Genomic DNA, 18,262 nt, shown 5'->3' on the forward strand with positions numbered 1-18,262 from the left:
GCCGGCTGAGCAGAGCAGGGGGGGAGGTGAATGGGCCTTGGCTCGGAGGGTCCCGGCCTGTCAGAAACCCGGGGACAGGGAGGAGGCCGCCCTGGGATGGATGTGGAAGCAGAAACGCGCCTCAGGCAGGAAGACGAGTGTGTGCAAAGGCCCTGGGGCAGGGAAGCTGGCCTGGGGAGGCCGAGAAGTAGACGGGAGGGGAGCGAGGCGCAGCGCCTGTGGTGTCAGTGGAGGGGCTTGGGGTCCTGTGAACTTGGGGCTCCCGACGAGTGGACGGCGAGGGAGCGATGCTCAGCGAGGAGAGACTCCTGCCCTGCGTGGGACCAGGCCTCGGAGGGACACGGGCCGGTGGGGGGAGCACGTTCCCGCCCGGGGACAGGAAGGGGCGTCTGCGTGAAGGGCTGTGGCTGTGGAGCGGCCACGCGGGGTCAGCTGTGCGAGGGGCCGGGGTGGGCGGGAACGGGCTGTGGCTTGTCGGGTTCGAGGCGCGTGTTGAGCACTTGCTGTGTGCACGGCACAGTCCCGCGTGGGCCCCTTCGCCGCCCGCGGCCTCGGGCTGGGCCGGGTGCTCCCGGGAAGCCTCCGCTCTCACCTGGAGGCCGGGCTGGCCCCTCGGGAGGCGGCACCCAGGGTGAGGCTCGGCCCCCGGAGGGGTCTCGGGAGAGGGGCCCCGGCCAAGGCGCGATCTCACAGTGACTGTCGCGCCTGCCTTGCGCCCGAGCAGCCTGGTTCCCGTGTCCCCTGGAGGGTGGACGTGGCAGCGGGTCCTGGAGGCAGAGCAGTTCATTAGGCGCCAAATTAGATTCTAGGCGGTGGCACCGCCGTGGCCTGACGGGCGAGGCGGGCGGGAGGCTCCGGGGGGGGGCAGCGGCCTGCGGGGGGTGCGGGGGGTGCGGGGGGGTGCACGGCCCTCAGCCTGGCCTTGGACTTCCAGGCCCCACCGCCCGAGGTGCTGACTGCGCCGTGTCTGCTGGGGGAGGGGGCTCGGGCTCTGCCCCGCCTGCAGGTTGGCACACGGCGCAGTCGCCGCGAGGCCTGGGGGCCTTGGGGTCAGAGACCCTCCCCTCCAGGGAGCGTCGGCGGGGCTGCGGGGCCGTGCTCATGGCCTCACATCCCGCTTCACTTCAAGTGTGGAGACGAGATGAATCCCCTGGCCCCGTCCTGCGTCAGTCTTGGGGGGCCCCCCGAGGGGTCGGGGTGCGGGCCCGGCCGGGGGCTCCGGCCTGTGCTGTGACCCCCCGTGGGTCCGGGAACGAGGTGCCACAGGCGCTGTTGTGCTTTTCCAGAAAGTGACTATTCCCTGAGGTCGGGGGTGGGGGTGGAAGCCGAGTGTCTCCCTGGAGGTGGGCCCCCCCCCCTGCAGTGCAGGGGCAAGCAGAACACGGGCGTGCACACGCCTGCACACGCCTGCACACACACCTGCACTCCTGCACACGCCCAACCTGCACACATCTGAGCACACACACCTGAATGCACACACACACACACACGCCTGCACGTGCACAGCTGCACACACCTGCACACACCCACACACATACACCTGCACACACACCTGCACACACACCTGCACACTCACATGCCTGCACACGCACAGCTGCACTCACCTGCACACACACACCCGCACACACACCCGCACATGCACCCACCTGCACACAGCTGCGCAGTGCGCCCCACGACCGACAGGTGTGCATACAGGCTGAGCACCGTGAGGGCCCCTCTGGCTGACGTGTGCGCCTCCGCCGCCCCCTCGCCTGTCACCCCCGGTCACCCCTGCCATGCGCGCTGCACACCACAGCCCCAGCCCTCGGGACCCCAGGGGCTCTGTGCGGAGCTCAGGCTGCGGCCTACATCCCCTCTGACGTCAGCTGGGGTCGCTCATGCTCCTGGGTGACGACGGTCCGTGTGCTGTGGGTGCGCGGCGGGCACGTGACCTGATGTGCCTCGAGATGCGGCCTGTTCCACACGGTGCCCCGTCTCCAGCGGCCCAGCTCCTCACCGTGGGGTGAGCGCCCCCTGAGGTCCCTCCTCACCGCCCCCCGTGTGCCCCCCATCCTGGCCCCGGGACTCTGGGGCTGGGGCGGGCTGCGTGAGATACGAGTCTCCTTGGCAACCACTGCCAGGGGATTCGCCGTGAGAACCGTCCTCGGACTGCAGGAAACCGCCCCGTCCTGGCACCGGGGATGCCTCCCGCCTCCCTCCTCTGCCTGCAGCCTGGCTGGTCCCCAGGCCCTGCGGACAGCAGCGGGGACGAGCCTCATGGCCAGCAGCGGGGCGGGCAGCTGCCCACCTGGCCGGGGAGGAAGCACCCAGCCATCCTGGGCCTGCAGCGCGGAGGTTTCCGTCGGAATGCTCCCCAGGAGCCGCGTGGGTCCCCGGGGCCCGGCGGGGTGGGCACCCCAGCTCGTGGCGCGCTGCGAGGGGTTCTCTGTCGAGGGCGATGAGCAGAAGGAGGGTCCCTTCCTGCCTCGGCCATCAGGGGCGGGCACCAAGGATAACGGGATGGCGGAGAGAAAGGCCTGCGGGCCAGAAGGCGGGAGCACGGCCCCTTTCGGGTCCCTGAGTGTCCGCGGGAAGCTCCAGGTCGGCCCGGTGACCCCGCCGTGGACTGCAGTGACTCCCCCCTGCCCTGTAGGGTGGCACCCGTGTGCTCGCTTGCCCTCCTGCGGGCTTCCCGGGGCTGGACCCCACCCAGAGGCCTGCATCGCAGAGGTCCTGCCCTCGGCTCTGCCCTACCCCCTGCCCTCACCCTTGCCCTGGTCCTGCCCTCGCTCACCTGGCTGAGCAGGAATGTGGTGTGTCCACCTTCGGGTCTCTCGTCTCCCGAATTTCGGGCATGGCTCTGGACATCCCAGTCATGGCCCGTGGGGAACGGCTGCACCTCCACAGGCCGTTCTGGAATGTTCCAAGATGCCAGAGCCATCCTCAGGAGGCAGGGCTGTGAGAGTCGGTCACCTTGGGACTCGGCTTTCTCTTTTCCACTTCAGGGGACCGTTTCCACCCGGCCGGGCTCTGAGTGTGCACTGACCCCCACGTGGGTGACAGTGGCACCAGGCTCGCCCTGCCCCGTTCTCGGGCTGCCCGACCTGCCCTCCGCCGAGTGCCAGAGCATGCTGCCTTCCCTGTGTCTGGGCCACTGCACTCGCTCTTCCCTCCTCCCCTCTTGGCCGCACCCACTCCTCTTCACCTTTGTGGACACCTCCTCCGGGAAGCCTGCCAGATTTCACGTCTCCCGTGGGCTCCCCGTCTCTGCACTGAGCCTCGCTGGGTTGGGAGCCCTTCCTGCCGTGGGTGATGCTTTCAGTCCCCCCCGGCCGCCGCCCCAGGCCTGCAGGGTCCTGACCCAGAACCCTGGACGCTCGGTGTCCTGCTCCTGGCAGGTCCACACGGCCAGGGTGTGACTTCCCCACGGACCGAGTCGGGAGGAAACACCGGCGGGCCGAGAATGATGGATACGGACACGAGGCACATGAGAGATCTGGACGCCGTTTTCCAGGGCTCAGCTAATTGAATAAATGGTCTAATGAGAGGAAATTAATTGTGGTTTTGAAATGTGACTGTTGCCTCGCTTGCGTCTCGTCTGTGCCAGCGGCCCCGGCCTCGCTCTTCAGCGCCTCTGCTCCGGAGCCGGGCGGGCGCGGGCGCGGGGGGCCCCTCCACGGCCACGCTCCCCAGGAGGGTCTAGCCCTGCCAGCCTCCGGGGCGCAGGGCGGGGCCGGCCGAGGCTCAGACTCCGGGGCGCCGGCTGCTGTGCGTGCGGCAGCCTGGCCCGGAAGGGTCCCCCGGCTCCTCCTGTCCCCTGGGGCCAGCGGCGTCCGCTGCGGGGGCGTCCAGGGTAGCGATGACACCGGGAGGGGTGTGGTGGGCGGGCCCCGGTCGAGGTCCCCACACCACGTGCTTTGTGGCGCTCGGGAGGGAGCCCCGGCCCCGGCCCCGGCCTCAGCGCTCTGTCCCCGGGACCCACCCTCGGGCGGTCCCTCGGGCCGGCCCCCTGGCTGGCGCGTCACACGGGGCCTCCCGCTGCCCCTCCCAGGAACCCGCGGGCCTTGTGTGCGCCCTCCAGGATCCGGGCTGGCGGCCGAGGCCGGCGCCGTTCTCGAAGGCCGCTGAGATGGGAACGGGCCTGGTGTGTCTCTGCCCAGAAAGGGGAAGCCGCATGCGGGAGGACGCGGACGTATCGAGGGGCGTCCCCGGGCAGCCCCCGTCCCTCGGAGGGTCTGGGGACCTTCCCAAAGCCCGAGGCTGCTGAGGCGGGACAGGGGGGCGTCGCTGAGCAGAGGGACGGCCCCCCGGGGCCCCTGCTGACCGCCCTGCCCTGCCCCAGGTTCCTGCTGGTCTTCTCCTGCCTCGTGCTGTCCGTCTTCTCCACCATCAAGGAGTACGAGAAGAGCTCCGAGGGCGCGCTCTACATCTTGGTGAGCGGCGGGGGCGGCGTGGGGGCGCGCTGTCCCGTCCCCTTGCTGCGGAGCCTCCGACCCCAGACCTGCTCCTGCATGAGCCTGGCCTCCCCCGCAGAGACCCCCAGAGACCCCGTCCCCTGCCACCCTGGCCCCTGCTCTCCGGCTCCAGCCTGGTGGACCCGGGCCCGTCCCGCCTCACCGCTGCACCAGCGACCTTGCAGCACCCACCGCCCACCTGCTTCTCCCCAGCACCCAGCCCGCCCCGCCGCCCCACCCTGTGCCCCCGCGGCGTCTGACAGCCCCCCACCTGTCACTAGAGCCGAGGGCCCAGGTGGTCCCCTCCCCGGGAGGTGTGGGGTGTTTCCTGGAGGACGTGGGTGAGGGGCGGGGGCTGAGAAGCTGACAGCAAATGACAGGCAGGGGCGGGCGCCATGGCAACCACAGCGGGATGTCTTTGTTGCTGTTGGTGACGGAGGGGAGGAGGAGGCTGATCCGTGTCTACACCGAACCTCAGAGGAGCCCTCCCTCCCCTGCCCACCCTGCGCCCTGGCCCAGGGCCACAGGCCATGTAGAGGCCACACCCCCTTGCAGTTACCTGGGACCTTCCCTCAGCTTGGCCTTCTGTGCCCCCCCCCAGCTGACATGGGCAGGACCCCCCCAGCTGACATGGGCAGGACCCCCCCAGCATTGGCTTGGCCGGCCTGGTCCCTGCCCTGACCCGGCCTGGGGGTGGTGGCCGTGGCCTCTCCTGCAGGAAATCGTGACCATCGTGGTGTTCGGCGTGGAGTACTTCGTGCGCATCTGGGCTGCGGGCTGCTGCTGCCGGTACCGCGGCTGGAGGGGTCGGCTCAAGTTTGCACGCAAGCCCTTCTGTGTGATAGGTGAGGCGGGCGCGGGGTGACCGGCTGCTCTGGAACCCCCCCCCCCGCCCCGTGGCCTTCCAGCTTGTGCTGGACGCAGCCTGAGCGGCCGGTGGAGGGGGGAGGTCGCGGGACAGTTGCCGCCCCGGGCCGGCTGGGCTCCTGGACGGTACTGTCCCCTGCTGTCCCTTCGCATGTCACTCGTCCATCGGTCCATCTCCTTGGGCGCCCCCTCCGCCGCGGCCACACGGGGGTGCCGGGCCAGCCCTGCCTGCAGCCCTGCCGTCTCCCGCAGACATCATGGTGCTCATCGCCTCCATCGCCGTGCTGGCCGCCGGCTCCCAGGGCAACGTCTTCGCCACGTCCGCGCTCCGGAGCCTGCGCTTCCTGCAGATCCTGCGGATGATCCGCATGGACCGGCGCGGTGGCACCTGGAAGCTGCTGGGCTCCGTGGTCTACGCCCACAGCAAGGTGAGCGGCCGGCGCGCCCGTCCCGGAGCCCAGGAGGTGGGGGCACGCGCGACCCCCACCCCCCACCCCCCGTCCAGTCCCGCGCATCTTCCCAGAGCTGCGCACTGCCGTTCGGCTCCGTCCGGGGCGCTGTTCTGCGGCTCGCGCGCTGGGTGCTGGGTGCACGGGTGGGCGCCTTCTAGACGCGGCCGCCACCGGGTGCCTGCAGCCCCGTGTCCTGACGGGAGCCCGACCCCGCCTCTCCGCGACCCTTCCCGCCGGAGCCCGAGCTGGGGGCTTGGTTGGCAGCATGGGCAGGTGTCCCCGAAGGCACTGGGGTGCTGCCCCCACCCACTCTGGGAGCCTCCTACGCACCCAGGCCACCCAGGTTCCCAGCCCCAAGCCTGCTGGCCTGGCCGGGCCGAGCTCCCGCATGTGGCGGCCCAGGTCCGGGGACCACCCGGCGGGCAGGAGGTCGCCAGCGCCCCATCCCCCTGCCCCGGGCTCAGGGCCACGCGGAGCCCTGCAGACGCCGCGCCCACAACACACGTCCCCAGGGGTGGGCCGGGCGGCTGTGACCGAGCGTGTCCTCCAGGAGCTGGTGACTGCCTGGTACATCGGCTTCCTCTGCCTCATCCTGGCCTCGTTCCTGGTGTACTTGGCGGAGAAGGGGGAGAATGACCACTTCGACACCTACGCCGACGCCCTGTGGTGGGGCCTGGTGAGTCCTGGCCGCTGGGCTCATGCTCCTTCCCTGGGACGCGCTCGCCTGGCACGGCCTCCCCTGGGGTCCTCCCCTGCCCACCCTCTGCACCCGGTCCCCAGGATGTGCCCCTGCCCTCTGGGCCTGCACGGGGACAGGAGGGCGCCTGCCTGGAGCGTCTCTCTGGGGCCACCTGCTGGCCACTCAGGAGCAGGATGCTGGCGGGGGGTGGGGAGTGTGTGGGTGCTCCCGGGTGTGCACCGCCCCGGGGAGCCTGTGCCGAGCTCTGCTGGTCACTCCCCTTTCTTCCTTATCGGGAAAACCTCTGTGCTGGACGGAGGAGGGGACTGGAGACTTTGGACGGGAACCCGGGCCTCCTGGTGCCCCTTCCAGGCTGCCCCTCAGGACCTGCAGCCCCCGCTCACGGCCGCCCGCTCCTAGGCTCCTGGGTGGTGCCTCTCCCCGCGTCACCCCCAAAGGGTCTCTCTCACCCTGGACAGGGACGGCCGGCGCCCGTGGACTGTGCCTCCCGGGGACCAGGCTGTGCCCTGCGGGCCGCGTCCCCATGAGCCGGCTGGAGCCTGGCCCGTGTCCCCAGAGGTCCCTGGCAGGGCGGTGAGGGCCCATCCATTGCGGGGGGGGGGGGGGGGGGGGGTGTGTGTGTGCAGGGAGGAGCAGGGCCCGGTCCCCGGGACTCCACACCTCTTCCCCAGGTGCTGGCGGCGAGGCCTGGGGCAGGTGCTGCAACCTGACCCGCATTCAAGCGGGGATGCTACTGACTCGTAACTATTTTATTGATTTGCCGACGCCCGGGAATCTGCGTCCTCGGCCCAGCCGAGTGGGGGCAGCGGCCGCCCGGGCCAGTGGCTGCCGCCGACCTGCTGACGCCGCTTGCCCGCCCCCGGCCTTGCCAGCCTCAGCTCTGTGCAGAGGATTCCTGGGAGGGAGCGTTGATTTGAAGGGTCTTTGTCTTTAAAGTCGCGACTTTTATTTGTTTGACTGGGTGGGGGTGGGGGAAGCAGGAAAGTGGGCACGCAGGGGTGGGGGGCAGGGGCAGGGGCAGGGGGCCGGGGCAGGGGAGAAGCGGGGAGCCGGACCCGGGACTCGATCCCAGGACCCCGGGATCACGCCCTGAGCCCCAGGCAGATGCCTCCCTTCACCGACTGAGCCCCAAGCGTCTTTGGTCTTTCAAATGTGCTTCGTTTGTGCTGAGCGCCTCGGCCAGTGGTTCCCGCACTGGGAGAGGCTCGAGCACCGAGGTTTTGTGTGAGGAGCGGATGCCCCTGCGGCCGCGCCCGCTGCTGGCGGCCCTTCCTCCCCACCCGCGCCTTTCTAGAACTTTCTGTGCAGGCCGTAGTGCGGATGCTGCCCGCTTCTAGGGGCGCGGGCCGTGATTTATCCAGTGTGGCCGGGCGTGGCCTCCAGGGGTGCGTGGCTCTGGGAGGGGCCCGCCCCATCCACGGTCTGGGGGCCACCTGGAGCTCGCCCCGCCGGCAGCGGGCCCTCCTGGGTGCCCAGGGCCCCTCTCCCCGCGGCGCTGGGGCAGCTCACCCTCCAGCCGCACCCCTGCGCACCTTCCCACTCCTGGGGCCTGGGTGTGTCGCCCTCCCGAGGCCCCCGCCCGCCCCATCTCTCCCCCTGGCTCCTGCTCAGCACCACCCGTCCAGCACCGACCCCGCCCCAGCGCCCAGAGCTGCCCTCCCCCGGCTCCCTCCCCTCCCTCCCCACTCCCCCTCCCCGCGCACTCCCCTTTGTGCTCTCTCCCCACTGCTCCCCGTCCTCCCTGCCCCTCCCCCCTGCTCCCCCGCCCCTCTTCCTCCTCCCCTTCCCTCCCTCCCCTCTTCCTCCTCCCTCTCCCTCCCTGCCCCCCTCCGTCCTCGATCCCCACACCCTCCTTCACACTCTCCCCTCTGCTCCTCCCTCCTCTCTGCTCCCTCTCTCCTCTCTCCTGTCTCCTTTCCATCTCCTTCCCCCTGCTCCCTCCCCCATCTCCTCCCTGCTCCCTCCCTCCCCCATCCCCCTGATCCCCTCCCCTGCCCTCTCCTTCCTGCTCCCTCCCCTCCCTCCTCCCTGCTCCTGCTCCTCCCTGCTCCCTCCCCCCACCCTCTCCTCTCTGCTCCCTCCCCCTGGGCGCCTGCTCTGGCCAGTGTGAGCTGCCCTGGAATGTAGAGGAAGAGGCGGGATCTGGAGGGTTTCACACGTTGCAGGGGTGTCACAGAGGTGAAGGCTGAGATGCAGACCTCACTGGGCCTCGTGTGGGCGGTGACGGAGGGGTGGCCTCTGTGCCTGCCCAGCCTGCCCTGTGCCAGGCCCCTGGGGGCTGAGGAAGAGTGTCCAGGTCAGGGTCATGGGCCTCCACGGTGGTCACGGCCAGGCCCGGCTCAGTGACCGGCCTTGGTGCCCCACAGATCACCCTGACGACCATTGGTTATGGGGACAAGTACCCCCAGACCTGGAACGGGAGGCTCCTGGCCGCCACCTTCACCCTCATTGGCGTCTCCTTCTTTGCTCTTCCCGCGGTAAGTCCTGCCTGTGACTCCTGGGTCCCCATCTGTCGCTCACTGTGGGTCCTCGCAGCCCTGAGATTGGCCAGCAGGGCCCTTGTGACCAAGGGCAGTGCTGTGTGCTGACCTGGAGCCCGTGAGAGGTCACAGGGGACCCTTGCAGAGGGGCGACGGCTGTGTCAACTGCCACCTGTAGCTGGTGTGGGGGGGGCGACCCTGCTGTCCCCGGTGGCAGTGGCCGCTTGCCAAGAGCCGGGGCCTGCACTTGCCTCCTTAGAGATGAGCAGGGAGGAGGGTCCTCTCTGGGCGGGGGTGTCCTGGGTCGTTGCCGCTGCGCTTCTGGAAGCCAGAGGCTCTGAATCTGAGTGTTTGCCGCAGCGTGGTCTGCGGGTGGCTCGGGCGTGAGGCGGGGGAGGGCTGTGGCCGCGGCCGCATGGGACTCTGATGACTTGCAGGGCATCTTGGGGTCTGGCTTCGCTCTGAAAGTCCAAGAGCAGCATCGGCAGAAGCACTTTGAGAAGAGGCGGAACCCGGCGGCCGGCCTGATCCAGGTGAGCCCCGCGGGCCGGGGAGCAGGGGGTTCCCGGCCTGTGGGGAGCAGAGAGCCCCCGGCCCCAGCGCGTCCCCTGCGTGGGTGGGCCACAGCTCCTGCTCCTCTGCAGGGGCGTGGCGGGCGTGGCGGGGGGCTCGGGGTGCCGAGAGCCAGCGGGACCCGGGGGCGGGGGTGCCGTGTGGCCTGAGCTGCACAAGACCCCCGCCAGGGTCGCAGTCGGCAGCACGTCCTCGGCTGTCCTGGGAGTGGGCCTGAGCCCCAGGCTGCCCGGGGGGCCCTCCCCGAAGCTGGGGAGCTGGCTGGACACGGCCCTTCGAGGATGGCGTTGCCCGTGGGCACGTCGGCCTCTGTGGGTGTGCGGACGTGTTTACCTGTCACCGCAAGAACTCCCAAGGGCCACGGTGTGTAAGTGCCGACGAGCAAGGAGGCCCTGCAGGCCCGTGCGTGTACACGGGGCGGAGGTCGCCCAGGGAGACGCGTGGCCCTGCCCTGCTCTCCCGCCCTCCGAGCCACCCGCTCCCCGCGTGCCCGCGTCCTGCTTCTCCCAGAAGGGTCCTCGGCGCCTTTCCCGTCACGACTCGGTGGTCGGTGTGCGGCCGTGCGCGTGTTCCCTGCGGCTGGACACCGAGTGGGAGTCCCGGGCCTTGTGCCGAGCGGTCCCGGGGCATGTTTCTCCGTGGGCCTGCTGGACGGAGGGCCATGCCTGGGTCGGAGGCTGGTGGGGGAGCACGGGGGTCCTGCCGCACGGGGGTCCTGCGCCCGGGGGCGATTTCCCATCCTGGAGAGGGAGAGGCGGGGGGCGGGGGTAGCCCAGAGGAGGCTGTGGGCCCTCCATGCCCTGGAAGCATCTGCGGGTCCATGACCCTCTGGCGGCCGGGGTGCTGGGGCCCGTGTCCACCTCATTGGCCTTATGTGCCGTCCCGTCAGAAGTGGCCCCTGCCCATCAGGGTGGGCGTCCTCACACCCAGTGCCCGGGGCAGGCTCTGAACAGCAGCAGGAGGCGGAGGGGGCATCGCCAGCCCTGTCCTCAGGGCCCAGAGGTTGGAGGTGACTCGGGGGGGGGTGTGGGGGCAGGACCCCAGCAGCGGGGAGGGAGGGGAGAAGAGGCCCCAGGCTTTGGCTGGAGCGTCTGGGTGGACAGAGAAGTCGGGAACAGCAGGAGTGTGTCGTCGTGACCCCAGGTTGGGGCGTGTGAGGTCTGGAAGCTGTGGGCCCTCGGGCAGGTGCCAACGGGAGCTCCGACTGGGCCGCCGTGCGCGGCGTTTGGACCCCCGGAAAGGGCGAGTGAAGGGGCCGCGAAGAACTCGCCAGAAAGCAGGAGCCCTGAGGGGGCGCTGGTGGCGGAGGCGGCCCGTGGCAGGAGGCCTGTGCGAGACCTCGGGGCGCGGCGGTGGCGGGGCGGGGGGGGGGGGGGGGGGACGGGTGCGGCCCTCGGCGACTGCAGGGGACTCGCTCAGACCCTGGGGCGGCCACAGGCTGAAGTGCCCGGGCGGGGACGTGTTTCCGGGGCCCGTGGGCTCCGGAGGGCGGGGGGCTGCGGCCATCTCAGCACCGACCGGCCGGGCCCTGTGACGGACGCATGCGAGGTCCGGGCACGTGGGAGCCGGTCCACGGGGAGCGGGATGACCAGGGACGGCGGACACGGGCGGAATCGCGCGGCAAAGCACACGTTCCTACGTGAGAGCGGGAGCCGTGGAGGAGCCCGGGCAGCGGGGCCGGGGCCGCGAGCACGTGGGCCATGCCCGGGCAGCCCGGATGGGGGCCGGGAAACCAGTCCCCGAGCGGCGGTGCCGCAGGCGCAGGTGGGAAAGCGCAGGCTCTTCCACAGCCGGGGTCCGGCTGCGGGGTGTCCGGCCTGAGGAGGCCGGAGTTTGACTCTTCAGCAGAACGAAGTCCAGATGCGTCCAGAAACCCGCAGTGAGAGCCAGCGCCGGGTTCTTAGAAGCAACAGGCGCGAATCCGCACGGCTCTGGTCTCTTAGGTGCAAGACCGAAGCCCAAGCAAAAGAGAAAAATAGATAAATGGGACTTTATCGAAATCAAAAGCACGATCAAAATCGTGCTCCGAGGGACACGGTGAAGAGGGTGAGGAGCTAACGCGCGGAGCGGGAGGACGGACCGGGAGCGTGGGGTCGCGCAGACGTACGGAGCGACAGGTGCTCCGGGTCGGGGAGATCGGGGCCGTGAGCAGCGTGGGGAGCACGCGGGGAGGCGCAGAGGCTGGAGCCTGTGGCCACGGGCGGGCCCCCGGGTCGGCGGTGCCCGAGCACCCGGCAACCCGCGTCCAGACCACAGACACCGGCGACCGCCCCGCAGTGTTGGGGCTCCCGCCCGGCGGAGGGGGAGGCTGTGGTGTTTCTGCGCAATCGGACGTCCTTCCATCGTGGAAAGGACCCACGCACTGACCCCCGCTAGGACGTGCACGGCCTGAGCCAGCGGCGTGTGGCCTGCCGAGGGGGCACGCGGAGGGCGGGACGCGGGCGGGCGCGGGGCCTCGGGGACAAGGCTGGCGGCGGCGGCGGCGGCGCCCCTGTGCCCCGAGTCAGACGCTTGGAGACGGTGTGTCGTGTGTGTCTCACGATGAGGAGGGGCCGCAACGAGGCTCAGGCCAGGCTGAGGCGGGTTGGAGGGTCCCCCCGTCCCCTCCCGGCTCCTGGGGTCACCCCTGTGTGTGCGTCGTGCCCCGAGGGTCGGGGATGACCGCCCGACACCTCACAACCGCCAGCGCCGGTGAGGCTGGTGATGAAAGGCCCCTGCAGGCCGGGCGCTGGGTGCTGGGTGCGGAGGCGCATGCCCACCCTGCGGGGACTGCGGGGGCTGCGGGGGCTGCGGGGGGCTGGGGGGCGCGCAGGGGCGGGGCCCTCCGGGAGGCGTCTGACCCTCGCCCGCTTCCCCCTGCAGTCGGCCTGGAGGTTCTATGCCACCAACCTGTCCCGCACGGACCTGCACTCCACGTGGCAGTACTACGAGCGCACGGTGACGGTGCCCATGTACAGGTACCGCCGCCACCCGGACCCCGCCGCGCGGCTCACCGCCTGGTCTTCATTCTGTTTGTTCTGAAACCCATTTTTTCTGTTGTTCATTATTTTCATTGATTTTTTTTTCTTTTCTTTTTTTTTTAAACAACGTGTGTGCTTTCCACGGAGTCCTGTGTGTGATTTATTTCGCAGTATTAATTTTGGTTTTTGTTTTATAGCTCGTGGCTCTTATTTCTCACTCCATCCACCCCTTTGCTTAGCTTCCTTGCTGTGGGTCACATAGTGTGAGCGCGGCGGAGACAGGCCCTCCCGAGAGCTCGCGGCGCCCGCCGCCCGGCGCCCCTGCGGGGCTCGCCCCAGGGCTCTGGAAGTGGAAGGGTAACCTCGACCCTGTGTCCTCCGAGGGCCAGGCCCCGTGTGCAGAGGGGCCGCAGCCGGGTGCAGGCCAGCACAGGGCACACAGGGCCCGCGGGCGCCCCGGGGAGCAGTGGGTGCAGGCCCGGCGGCGGCAGGAGGCCCAGGGGCCGCCGCAGGTGCTTCCCACCCTTCCCGAGGGCAGGTGCGGCCCAGGGCGAGAGTACGGCCCCCTGGGCTTTGTCTGTGCGGCCTCTGGCTTAGAACAGGTCTGAGGTGAGACAGGCTGGGACCCTCGGGTGGACCCCCCGCCCCCGCCGGCCTGCCCTCGCCTGCGGCGTGAGGCTGAGCCCTGGGGTCCCAGCACGAGGATGCCCCTTACCTGCCCCGAAGCCAGGCCAGCATCGCCCCGAGGACCCCAAGTCAGCCAGGGCAGGCAGGGTCCAGCGTCCCCACGGCCCCGGCCCCTCCCGTGTAGACACCGCGCCCTCCCCAGCGCCCGTCCCCGGGCAGGCTCCGAGCCCCGCGCTTCGGGGAGTGCAGAAGGCTCCTGCTCCCGTCCTGGGCCCCACTCGGGCCTGAGCCGGGCTGACCCTCGTGCTAATTTTCTTTGTTTTGTTGTTTCCCCCACTTTCCTCGACCATTTGGTTCATTTTCTTTTTCTTATCCCGTTCTTTTAAAATTTCCGTTCTTTTCCCTCTGTGTGTGTGTGGAAACCCCTGAAAGCTCGCAAACTCAAACCTACGGGGCCTCCAGGTAGGAGATGCATGGGATGGACAGCGTGTACGGTGTGGTTGTGTTGTGTCTGGGGCTGGTCCGGGGCTGCCCCCCGAGCCCCCGGCCCCGGGCCCGGTCTGGGGGTACAGGCACCGCCCTGCTCTCCCCGCGGCCTCCCTGCCTGGAGCCCGGCTCCCTCTCCGACCGCCCCTCCCCTGTCCGCTGCTTTTCTCGGCTGGATCCTCTGTCCTCCCTCGTCGTCCGTCCCGCGTCCTGCTTCCTGCCTTGTCTCAGTAGCCGCGCCCCTGCCCTGCGCCCCTGCCCCCCCACAAGCCCCGTGTGCAGGGCACAGAGCCGCTGGACACGGGGCTTCGGCCTCCCCAGCCGGGGGCTCCCCGTTCGGCTGGCAGCTCGCCACTGGCGCTGCTCGGGCTCTGCCCTCCGGACCCGGGAGGACCGAGGGCCTGCCGTCCGCGTGTGCTGCCCCAGTCGCTGCGTCCCCAGGGCTCTCCCTCCCGCCTGACCCCCAGCCACCACCCGAGGGGAGCGGGGCTGCCGAGCCGCCCAGACACTGTACCCCGCACACGGCGCAGCTCCTCCGTGGGCCCTTCCCTGCCCGGGGGGGACCGTGCCGGGTGACCGCGTCCACGCACAGGCGGGCAGGGGCAGGGCCCGGAAGCTCGTGGCCCATGACGCCCCGTGGGGCCGGCTAGGACCTCAGTGTCCGTTCCCAGCAGGGAGGAGGGCCGGTGCCCGCGGGCATCTCCACCCCAGCCCCTGCCTGTCCTGGCCTCGCGCAGAAGACGAGGCGGGCAGTGTCCTCCCCGTCCGCCGACCCGGGGCTCTTGGGGCCCCAGGCTGCCCGGGCGCTTGGGGTGCCGTCCTGTCGTCCCTCGGCCCGTCTTCTCCAGACCCCGGGGTCTGTGGAGCACCCGCACCCCCACCCCGGCCTGGGTGGCTGAGTTGTCCCCTCGGAGCCGGCCGACCCTGACCGGCCGCTGCCGTCTCCTGTGGGATGCCCCCGACACGTCCCCCACTCCCGCCGGCCCGCTGCCCCTCGTCCTCCACGGCCGCCCTGGAGTGACGGGCTGCGTGTGGCCCTCACGTGTGTGTGCGTGCACGTCCCTGCCCTGGCCCTGCCCGTCCGTGTCCTGTCCCCTGCTGTGTGTGTTCAAGGCATGACATCCTCTGCGTGTCCCTAAACTTGGACCTGCGTGTGTGTGGGCTGAATGGGGGCGCTGTCCGGGCTCCCACAGGCCCACGGGTGGTGGTCGAGGGGCAGCGGGGAGGCCACCTCTGTCCCCGTGTCCAGTCCTGGGGCCTCTGCTGTGCCCACGGCGTGAGCCCGCCTGACCTGCTAGGACTGGGCTGCCCCGGGGGGGGGGGGGGGGGACGGCCCTGGCTCTGCGGAGGCTGCAGGGCGGGCAGCCGGGCTGGGCCGGGCAGCAGTGAGTGAGGGCAGGCCCCGCGGTGGGCGGGGGCGCTGGGGTTGGGAAGGAGGGGGGTGGAGGGGCCGGAGCGAAGCCAGTAGACTCGGAGGCCGCTGCCAGTGCCATGGATTCAGGGGGGCCGTGACCCCACTTCAGAGGCCTGGGGAGCCACTGGGTGACCTCCGGCGGGGCCTGTGGGTGGAGGGAGAGGAGACGCAGACTCCTGCTCGCAGGTGAGGGCTGGGCCGGTGCAGGGGTCATGTCCTCTCCCGCCACGTATAGGCTCAGGCACTGATGCTTCACCAGAGGGGCCTGGGGGGTCAGGGGTCCCCAAGGATGGAGGCTGAGGACAGGGTTGGGGCTGAGGCTGGGTGGGAGTCTTCGAGCCTGGCTTCAAAGGAGCGCTTGGGACTCCTGCTGAGGGCTTGAGTGGGGGTCACAGGGGAACGGGGGGGGGGGTCACAAGGCAGAGTGGGGGTCACAGGGAGGGGTTGGGGATCACATGGCAGAGTGGGGGACACAGGGCAGAGTGGGGATCATGGGGAGGGGTGGGGGGTCACATGGCAGAGTGGGGGACACAGGGCAGAATAGGGGTCACGGGGAGGGGTGGGGGGTCACATGGCAGAGTGGGGGACACAGGGCAGAGTGGGGGTCACAGAGCAGAATAGGGGTCACGGGGAAGGATGGCACAGGGAGGGATGGGGGCACAGGGCAGAGTGGGGGTCATAGCAGTGTCAGATGCCATAAGTGGGGTGGGGGGTCACAGCATGATAGGGGGGTGTCAGCCGGTGGGGGCTGGGCCAGGAAGGAGTGGGGCAAGAGGTGTTTCCTCACAATGAGATGCAAAGTGGGGGAGGGCAGAAAGCAGTGAGACCTCGGGCTTGGGCAGAGGGTGGGTGGGGGAGGGAACTGACCCCCGATGTGGGGAGCAGACTGGGGGCCCCTGGGCTGCTGGTCCTGTGGCTGGGGGTGGGCGTCCAGGCTGCACGGGGAGGACTTAGTTATGCTCGGCCTCCATGGAGGTCCTGCCTGGAGCTGCCCAGGGGCGGGGAGGGGGGGAGGCGGGGGGGGGGTGCGTGGGGTTGTCCTGGGTGGGTGTGACCTGGGCGGGGAGAGGGGCTGCAGAGCCAGGCGGGCTTGCCAAGGATCTGAGCACGGCCCCGGCAGCTCGTCTGCACCCAGAGTGGGCCTCTGTGCCCAGCGAGGGAGTCCTCTAGGCCCTGGCCCTGCCCCGGCTTTGCAGAGGGATTGGGGACCTTAAACATGTTGGGGTGCTCTTTGCCCCTTGGGGGTGTTCAGGGGTTAGAGAGGCGGGGGTAGGACGCAGGGGACACCATGTTAGGGAAGGGGGAGCGTGTGGTCTGCAGAGAGGGCCACGGGCATGCCCCCACCTGTCCCCCGGACCCTTTTGGGCCCCTCCACGGGGCAGGCTGGTCGCTGCCCGCGTCCAGGGCATGGACCCCGAGAGGCACAGCCCCGAGGGCACAGACGGTCCCCAGAGGGCCACCGCTGCCAGGGAGCTCTCCCCTCCCTCTGCCTGGGACAGGCCACACCCGTGCCCCCAGCATTGCCGCCACAGGCGCCGTGTGTGACGCGGACGCTGGTGGGAGCAGGGGTGCGGGTCCCCGGGCCCAGGCGGGCAGGCGCTCACTGCGTCTCTTCTCGCCGCAGACTGATCCCACCCCTCAACCAGCTGGAGCTGCTGCGGAACCTCAAGAGTAAATCTGGGCTCACCTTCAGGTCAGCAGAGGGGCCCCCGGGCTGGCGCTCGGGGTCGGGGGTCCCTGTCCTCCCGGGCATCCCCTCGAGGGGCAGGTGGCCACGGGATGCCCGGGCTTGCAGGCCACGGTTGGGTGGTTTTCCACTTCTCCCTCGGCTAAGGCGCCCGTCCCCAGAGGGTGGCTGGGTGGAGGCGGGGTGGGGGGCCCAGAGGGTGGGGCCACGTGGGGCTGGGGGAGAGCCAGCCTGGTGCCCCGGAGCATCGCGCGGACGCCCGCTGGTTCTTGTGGTCGCACAGCCTGTGAGTCTGGAGTGTGGGGCCCAGAGCCGGTGTGCGGGCAGGAGGGCGGCCCCAGGGATTGGGGGGTGCGCAGCCGCCTGGACCCCCAGGCCAAGGGCGACCCCCAGCCGCTGCCCCCGAGAGCAGTCAGTGGGGTGGAGCCCCCGCCGAGGTACGTCCAGGGACGCAGCTGGACCCCGTGAGCAGGCCCCTGCTTGGATGTTACTAAGTGAGGGATCTCAACACGGGGTCATTCTGGATCGTCCTGGATTAGCATCTGAACCCAAGTACGCGTCCTTGAGAGAGCAAAGCGCCGCCCGTGGTGGGGCAGAGACCAGGGGCAGAGCCGAGCGGGAGCTGGGCGAGACCGAGGCGCCCCCCAGGCCTTTTGGGAACCTGGGTCCTTCCCGCCTCTGGGATGGCAGCTTCGGCTGCCAGCTCCGTGGTCCTCTCCCACGGGGGGACCGGGCGGCCGGCCTGGTAGCGGGGCCCTGGGGGTGGCCTTGGGGGGGTGGTCAGGGCCCAGCGTGCTGCTGGAGGAAGGACACGGGGGACGCATCCCCGTCTGACCGGGAGACGCCAGCCCCGACTGTAGGGGACGGGACGGGCGCCGCGGTAGGGGTGCGGCGAGGGGGGAGCACATCCCTCCGGAGGGCCCCTGGGGTGGCCGAGGCGCTGGCACCGCACGCGGTTTCCCAGAGTGTGACTTTGGGTACAGCTGACCTTTGCTCCTCCCAACCTCTCCCTGTTCGGATGGTGTGTCTGTCCCGTTGTATTTTGGGGGCAGATCACTGGTTTTCGAGAAGCAACAGGTCCCCAGCTGGGGAGGATTTTACCCCAGGGAGGATCACACGCGGCTGGGATGACCGAGGCCGGGGGATCCCAGGCCCTCCGAGCCGCTGAGCTTTGGTTGGGGCTGATGCTGTCACGGTGGAGACTCTGGGTGTCGGGGCATGAGGCACACAGGAGTCCTGAGCTCTAGGGCACGGACTGTACTGTGTGGCCTGGTGGCCCCAGGGTGTGTCCTTGCGTTGGAACCGTGCCTGGGACTTGCAGGTGTAGTTGAGGATGTTGAGACGAGGTCAGCCTGGAGTAGGTGGCCCTAGATCCGGTGACACGAACGGGCCGGCACGGGACGAGGAAGCAGGGACGGGAGGGAGGTGGCCACAAGCCCTGGAGCCTGGGGCCCTGGGGCGGGGCGAGGCAGGGGCACCCAGCCCCCCAGCTCTGGGCTTCTAACTTCTGGTCTCGGGAGAAGCCTGCAGCCCCGTGGTCACAGGAGAGGCACAGGGATGGGCTGTGGCCCCCAGGCTGGGCC

General features: G+C 70.1%; 1 protein-coding gene across 14 annotated transcripts in view; it reads left to right on the plus strand.

The window, feature by feature from the left end:
- Window positions 1–18,262, plus strand: part of KCNQ2 (potassium voltage-gated channel subfamily Q member 2) — a 46,302-nt gene that overhangs the window by 9,124 nt on the left and 18,916 nt on the right. For 12 of the 14 annotated variants that reach the window (XM_041733522.1, XM_041733520.1, XM_041733521.1 and 9 more), the window contains exons 2-10: window positions 4,322–4,412; window positions 5,152–5,278; window positions 5,553–5,728; window positions 6,303–6,428; window positions 8,819–8,929; window positions 9,370–9,465; window positions 12,368–12,462; window positions 13,525–13,554; window positions 16,617–16,685. In XM_041733522.1, coding sequence (XP_041589456.1) covers window positions 4,322–4,412; window positions 5,152–5,278; window positions 5,553–5,728; window positions 6,303–6,428; window positions 8,819–8,929; window positions 9,370–9,465; window positions 12,368–12,462; window positions 13,525–13,554; window positions 16,617–16,685 — 921 coding nt within the window. The remainder of the gene's footprint in view (window positions 1–4,321; window positions 4,413–5,151; window positions 5,279–5,552; window positions 5,729–6,302; window positions 6,429–8,818; window positions 8,930–9,369; window positions 9,466–12,367; window positions 12,463–13,524; window positions 13,555–16,616; window positions 16,686–18,262) is intronic. The other 2 variants (XM_041733523.1, XM_041733533.1) reach the window with 1 other exon arrangement.

The sequence above is a fragment of the Vulpes lagopus genome, chromosome 18, assembly GCF_018345385.1.
Source record: "Vulpes lagopus strain Blue_001 chromosome 18, ASM1834538v1, whole genome shotgun sequence".
NCBI classification, from domain to species: Eukaryota; Metazoa; Chordata; class Mammalia; order Carnivora; family Canidae; genus Vulpes; species Vulpes lagopus.